This window comes from Chinchilla lanigera, unplaced genomic scaffold (genome assembly GCF_000276665.1).
Source record: "Chinchilla lanigera isolate Chin_1 unplaced genomic scaffold, ChiLan1.0 scaffold00049, whole genome shotgun sequence".
In the NCBI taxonomy this organism is placed as follows: domain Eukaryota; kingdom Metazoa; phylum Chordata; class Mammalia; order Rodentia; family Chinchillidae; genus Chinchilla; species Chinchilla lanigera.
Genome location: NW_004955450.1, coordinates 1,901,871 through 1,908,269, shown reverse-complemented (window position 1 = coordinate 1,908,269; position 6,399 = coordinate 1,901,871). Strand labels below are relative to the sequence as shown.

Here is a 6,399-nt window from a genome sequence, read left to right as displayed (position 1 = left end):
GGACAAGAATGCACACCTTTATTCCTGGGGGCCAACCCCTGGGGAGAAGCAAGCGCTGTCTTGGCCACAGGCAGAATGGGTTGATCAGAGCTTCTCCAGATAGGACCCGGGGACAAAGCCACGCTGCCCGTTCCGTTCCACTGTCCACCAGCCATCCTCCCCCTCCAGGATGACCACCAGGATGTCCCCCGCAGAAATGTCCAGCTCCTCGGAACTCTGGGCAGAGGTGGCAAGTGTGTGAAACCAGAGGGGCCGGTGGGGGCTCTGGCCCAGCAACCCACCCCATCAGGAAGTATGTGCTGGGAGTGCGGTCAGCTGAGCCGCGCCATGCCCAGGCAGCCTCTTTGGAGGCAGATAGGATGTGGGTATCCCCTGTCCTGTGTCATCGGCAGCCTCCCCTGCCTGCTGCAGCCAGCGGAGGAGCACAAGGGAGTCAGGTGCTCAGCCCACCCGAGCCAAGGACACACTCTCCCTCAAGGCCACCACCTAGCCAACCCTGCTGCAGGCCCCAGGTGTCCCTGGCTGACCACTGGCACAAGGGCACCCAGTCATTGTCCTGGCCTGCTGTTCAGCTGGGCACCGGGCTTAGAGTCCATGTCCCTGCGTGACCTTGGTCAGTGCAGCCCACACCCAGCCCTTGGCTGCCCAGGCATTGGCCATAGCCCCGCCAAGTCTGGCTGCAGACCTGCAGCCCTCCACTCTGTACAGGAAGCAGACTAGACCCTGAGACTCAGCACAGCCACCCTCAGCGGCCTCGAGCAGGCCTTAGGGACATAGAAAATCAGTCCCAGCATGGCCAAGGGACCCACTCTGGCCATGTAGCGCTCCATACCAATAGCCTGATCCCAGGGGCAGAGCGTGACCCTCAAACCAGACTCGAGTGCAGAGCAGAGCTGGCCCCTACCTGCGCCGCATAATCGTATAGCGCCCTATAGTCCTGGGCTGGGCCATCCTGGGCAGGTGCCCCCTGCACAGGGATGGCGATGTCTGCGTAAACACACTCCTTTCGCTCGGGGGTGGGCGTCAGGGTCTCTGTGGAGGTTGAGAGGTGAGGCTGGGCCTGCCCCTTTCTCAGGACCATCCCTGATGGCCCTGTCTACCCCACTTGCTATTGGAAGAGACCTTTCCCTCTCAGGGTCGTGTCTGTCACAGGGTTCCTCCTCCCCTTCCCCCGGCGTCAGAGGGTTTGGGACCCCCTCCCCCTAGTCATCCCATTACCAGTAGGAGCTTGCACGGATGTGGTCTTTGGACTTCCATGCAGCAGCCCGGAGAACCTGGGTGGGGGTGAAAGAAGGTGGGTGTCCTCACCTGGGAGGGAGGGGGTGAGGCAGGGGAGCCACAGAGTGCCAGGATGTCTCCTGCATGGGCGTGACTTATGGGGTGTCCTGCAGGCAAGAAGGCTCCCCAAGGGTGTTGGTGTTTTCCTGTGCCTTTTCTCTAACACTCCAAACCCCGTACCCTTCGGAGCACTGTGGGATCTCAACACACTCAGGTCCCCGTGCCTGCTGTGGCCCAGGAGCACATGCTGTAACACCCTGCTGGCGCTGTCACCAGCGGGACTAAGCCAGCCCTCCTCTTCCTGTGGCCCCACAGCAGCCAGACCCAGGTCTCACACAGCACAGCACGAGTACCTTGGCACCTGGCCACTGCCGGGCAGGGAGGGCTGGGGGAAGCCTGAGGCATTCCCAAGGGTGCAGGCTCTGATCCCCAGCCCCTGTGTATGGAGGGTGCCGGCACTGCAGCCTGCTGTCCAGGGCCTCACCAGGCTTACAGTGGTACCCAAAGGAAGGGAAGCTGGCATGAGGGCACAGTCATGGTGAGTAATGGGGTGTGATTGTGCAGTGAGTGCCTGGACCCTAGGATCCCTGAGACTGGACAGCCATCCTGCCTCCCAAGTGCCCAGCACTCTCAGGCACCACACACACGGGAGAGTGGCAGAGCCCCCGTCCCCGCCTGCTGACGCCACTGCTGCTCACCTCTTTATCATGCCGCAGGACGGCTGCATGCCAGGGCTGCCAGCCGACAGGGCGACCTCCCGGTCATAGTAGTTCTGGTAGGGCACTGGGGCTGAGAGGGCATGCATGTGAGGACCGAGGTGGGCGGCTGGACCTGGACCTCCACCTGATGCCCTGGCCTGGGCCCCACTTCCTGGCTGCTTACCTGAGGGTCCCCGCTGTCGGGACCACAGTAGCAGATGGATTTGCTGGGACCAAGCAGGCTGAGATGGGCTGGGGACTTCCCTGCGATCCCTATCCCTATCCACACTTTGCTTCTGAGAACCCTGGGGCACTCACTTCGGGGAGGCAGCAGGCCAGGGACCCACCAGCTGGCTGCACTGGCCCTGGCCCCTAGAGCTGTGAGCCACCCAGTCCTCCCCGGCCTGAGGTCCACACAGCCCTGTGGCCTCCTAGGCCAGGCAGGCCTTACCCGGGGGCTCGGTGCCAGTGGCCTTGGCCTGGATGAAGCTGTTGAGGTCGGCATCCACACTGCAGCCTTCCAGTGTCAGCCGTACCTCCTCGTAGAGCTGGGGTGGGAGAGAGCAGAGGCTGTGGACCTGGTGTCCGGGCCCCCCCCCAGGGCCTGAAATGAAGGACCTCATGGGGCTCAGAGCCCCAGCCAACAGCTTCCTGCTTCCTGAGCACTTCCTGTGCAGGGGTCATGTCTACTTTGCTTTCTAGGAAACTCGGAGGGGCAGGGATGAGTCCATGATCCGGTGGTGCTGCAGGCTGAGTGGATGCAGGGACCCAGAGCCCACAGGCAGCACCAAGCGCTGGGATGCTGGGAACAAGGCTGAGATCTGAGACTCCTGACTGGAGCACAGAGGGCCAGGGGGCTGTGGATCAGCCCTGGACACCCGCCCACTCTCCTACCCCCGCCCCCACCCACCTCATCATCCTTGACACACTGCATGGAGAGCTGGTTGCAGTGCACCCACAGGGCATTGCGCAGGATGATCAGCCGGTCGAACTCTTGCAGCTGGAAGGCCTGCGGGTGACAGGAGGAAGAGCTGAGGGCTGGGCCAGGTGGGGCTTACAGCCAGGCACCGATGCTGACAAGCCAGGAAGACCACCCCCAGGGTCCTCAGCCTATCACGGTGCCCCATCCAGGCTCACAGGAGGGATGTGAGCTGCTGGGGGTGTTCCAGTGAGGCCAGCAAGAAGACACAGGACCTGACCTGAGCCCTGGTCCCAGGTGGCCATTGCAGGGCCCAGGAGCTGAAGGTTTACCTGAATCTCAGCTTTGCCTGAACCTTGGCTTTCGCTTCTGCACCCATGGTACAGGACAGGAAGCCGGGGCACAGAGCCAGGTGCCCGGGACAGGAATAACCCAGCATTAGAAAGCTATTACATCAGAGCAGCAGCTGGGAAACGGAGGCATCAGCCCAGCCTCACCTCGCAGGTGGTCCGGTGCTCCTGCTCCCACTCGGCCCGAACCTTCTCCAGCTGCTCAATGCTCTGCCTGTACGCCCTCTCTGCAAGCACAGGCAGTCAGGGAGGCCGCAGCCCAGGTCCCCCCAATCCCTTGGAGACCCAGAGGAGCTTCCTGCCTGCAGGGCCCCATGGGTTGACAAAGGCCTCCTCCGGGGGACTCCAGCTCCTCACTGCCCTTTGAGGGCTGGCTAGGGCCCCAGATGCAGCACAGAGTCCAGGCCACTGGCAGTTCTTGCACCCCATTTCCTTTTCAGATGGGAAACTGGGCTCAGAGAGGGTGTCCATGCCCAAGAGGAGGGTGGAGGGGGCATTGGAGCTGCTGGATGGGGAGCCCAGCAGTCTTGGTCTCTCTCACCTGTCCCCGGCCAGAGAGAACGGGACATGTAGGGAACTGCCCTGGCTCGGGGGAGCCATGTGTCCCGGAGGTTTGCTAGTGGGGACTGGTGTTGGGTGGAGGACAGAAGGCTGGGACTTGGGCACATTGCTTAGCCTCCTTGTGCCTCAGTTTCCTTACCTGTTAAAAGGGGCTATCAGTGGGAGGGGAGACCCAGGCCTACGTACCTGACTCGGTGGCTGCATCCTTGCACTGCTTGGCCTTGTTCTGGCTCTGGGGAGTCGAGGAGAGCTGTACTGAATCCCTGCCTGGCCCCAGGCCCTCAAGCCCTCGGGAGTAGCTCTCATTGCAGTCTCTCCCTGTGCCACCCAGGGGTTGCTCAGGATGAACTGGGCACCTTGCTTCATTTGCTGGGGCCTCCCCCAATGGGGCCCAGGGAAAGGGAACAGGCCAGAAACCACCCCTTGGTCTACTGCACAATGGACAGCAAGACCTGGGGTGGAGCTGCAGCCACTGAGCCTGTGGCTGGGACCCAGCTCTGATGCCCACCTTGCTCCAACCCACCCATGGACCCTGCCCCTTCGGGCCTCAGCTTGTCGGCCTGTGCACTGGGTGACATTGTTCCTGGGCCTAGGTGGCTCTGACACCTCCACCCTGCCCTGAAGGCCCAAGTGGTCAAGAGCTGGGCCTGGACGGGCTGGGTTTGGGGCCTTTCTCTGCAACCTCCAAAGGCTCTTCTTGTTCCTGCACTCAGGGCAGAACTCAGGACTGGGTCCCAGGTACAACTGGAGATGACAGAGGGGACCCTCTGTCCAGGCCCTGAGATTCTAGGAAATCCACTGCACAGAGACCAGGGGTCCAAGAGGGCCTAGCACCTCCCCCGACCCAACCTGCATGGCCCCTGTGGCCCGCTGACCCCAGCACCTTCTCCACTTGCTTCTGGCTGGCACTGCTCCCACTGGCACTGATGCGCTCGCAGACCTGCTCAGCGTCGTCCGCATCCCGGCACTTCTGCTCGTATGTTCTCTTGGACTGGGGTGTGGAGGTGGGGGCTGAGGGCCAGGCAGTCCTGCTCTGGTCCCCCAGAGCCACGCACCCCAAGCCCAGACTCCCTGTCCCCTGTGGTGACATAGGACATCTCCACCAGGGACAGAGATCTGGGAGGCAGAGGCAGAGATGAGGCAGGGGCTGCTGGCAGGCTTGAGGCAGCATCCTTTCCAGCTGAGGCCCTAGTGTATCCACTTTAGTATGTGGTCCCCAAGGAGGCACCTGGGGGACCCTTCCTTCCTTCCCACCTGGTGTCCTGTGGACACCACCCAAAGACTCTTCTAGGGTCCCCAGCCAATAGTGTGGTCACCCTACAGACACTGTGTGGGACCCATCCTTTCCTATCCTTAAGACCCCAGAGGCCCTCGCTGATCCACTAGGGCAGTTAGGGGCCCTGGTGTCCACTGTAGCACCAGAAGCTAGGGTTGGAGCTGGATTCCAGGCAGGTGCAAGTGTGGCCTGGTGTCCCCATGAGCAGGCCCCTCACCTCCATGGCCTTCTTATAGAGTGACAGCTTGCTCTTCTGGACACGGTCCATGATGGCCTCATACTGCAAGCAGGGAACATGGGGCTCAGAGCAGGGGCCACAGCCTCGGATGCTCCACTAGACCAAGAGGATGACCGTCCCTGCCTTGAGGCATGGCAGCCACTCGTTCTGGGAGGGACCAGGCACCAGGGCCACCTCCTACACAGTGAGGACTTGGGCTCCACCAGAGTTCTTCCACGCAGGGACACGCACAAGCAGACACACAAGACAGAGTGCTGCTTTCCTCCTTCACAGCCTCTCCTCATCACAGTTGCTCACGGCACATGTGCCCTGGTGGCCCGTGTGTGCCACATCCACGCTGAACTGCTCATGTTTGCACAAACTCAAGCACAGACCAAACCCTCTACGTGGTGAGCACCGCGGTACTCAGGCCATGCACGGCACAGCGGCCCCTTGTTCAAGTGGAGGAGGCAGGCATTGGAGGGTTAGAAATGACACCTGAGTGCCACAGTGCCCAGGACTCAGGGCTGGGCCAGCTGGGAACCCTGGGGCCCTGGTCACAGAGGCGCAGGCTCACCCAGGCACACACACGCTGAGACACGAGTACCCCCAGGGTGAGGTTGAGGACACAGTGCAGCCCACCTCCCCTGCAGACAAGGACACATGGCCAGGTGTGAGCCCACACCCCCGGCTCCTGGCGGCAGGAGTCCCCACTCAGATCACTGCCCAGCACCACGGCTGTAGCTCTGCCGCCCCCCAGCGGCCACATGTCTATGTGGCTGCACTGAATTCCTGTCCTGGAATCCTGAGCTCTGTCTGAATACTGAGTTCTCGACGCTTGGGAGCTGGCCAAAAGTCTCATGCTACAAGAAACTGAGGCACAGAGAAGAGGATATTTGCACCAACTTTCTCCACCTTGAAAAGGGGCTTTCCTCCCTCAGCAGCGTCTGTGTTTTTCCATACCAGTTCTGACTCTTTAAAGACCCTTTCCATGCCAGGAGCATCTGTCACCCCACCCAGCCAAGCCCCTTCCCTCGGGCAGTCCCCCGCCATCTGTGTCCTACCCCTCCCATGGACGAGGCTCCACAGCCCACGTGGCC

The 6,399-nt window shown here is 61.8% G+C and overlaps 1 protein-coding gene across 4 annotated transcripts in view; it reads right to left on the bottom strand.

Moving 5' to 3' along the window:
• Pstpip1 (proline-serine-threonine phosphatase interacting protein 1) overlaps positions 1-6,399 on the bottom strand; it is a 31,717-nt gene continuing 25,318 nt past the window's right edge. For all 4 annotated transcript variants that reach the window (XM_005393479.2, XM_005393481.2, XM_013519024.1 and 1 more), the window contains 10 exons: positions 5,300-5,362; positions 4,690-4,797; positions 3,993-4,038; positions 3,393-3,472; positions 2,887-2,985; positions 2,428-2,524; positions 1,977-2,067; positions 1,219-1,274; positions 905-1,032; positions 1-216 (listed from right to left, as the gene is read on the bottom strand). In XM_005393479.2, coding sequence (XP_005393536.1) covers positions 85-216; positions 905-1,032; positions 1,219-1,274; positions 1,977-2,067; positions 2,428-2,524; positions 2,887-2,985; positions 3,393-3,472; positions 3,993-4,038; positions 4,690-4,797; positions 5,300-5,362 — 900 coding nt within the window. In that variant the 3' untranslated portion in view covers positions 1-84. The remainder of the gene's footprint in view (positions 217-904; positions 1,033-1,218; positions 1,275-1,976; positions 2,068-2,427; positions 2,525-2,886; positions 2,986-3,392; positions 3,473-3,992; positions 4,039-4,689; positions 4,798-5,299; positions 5,363-6,399) is intronic.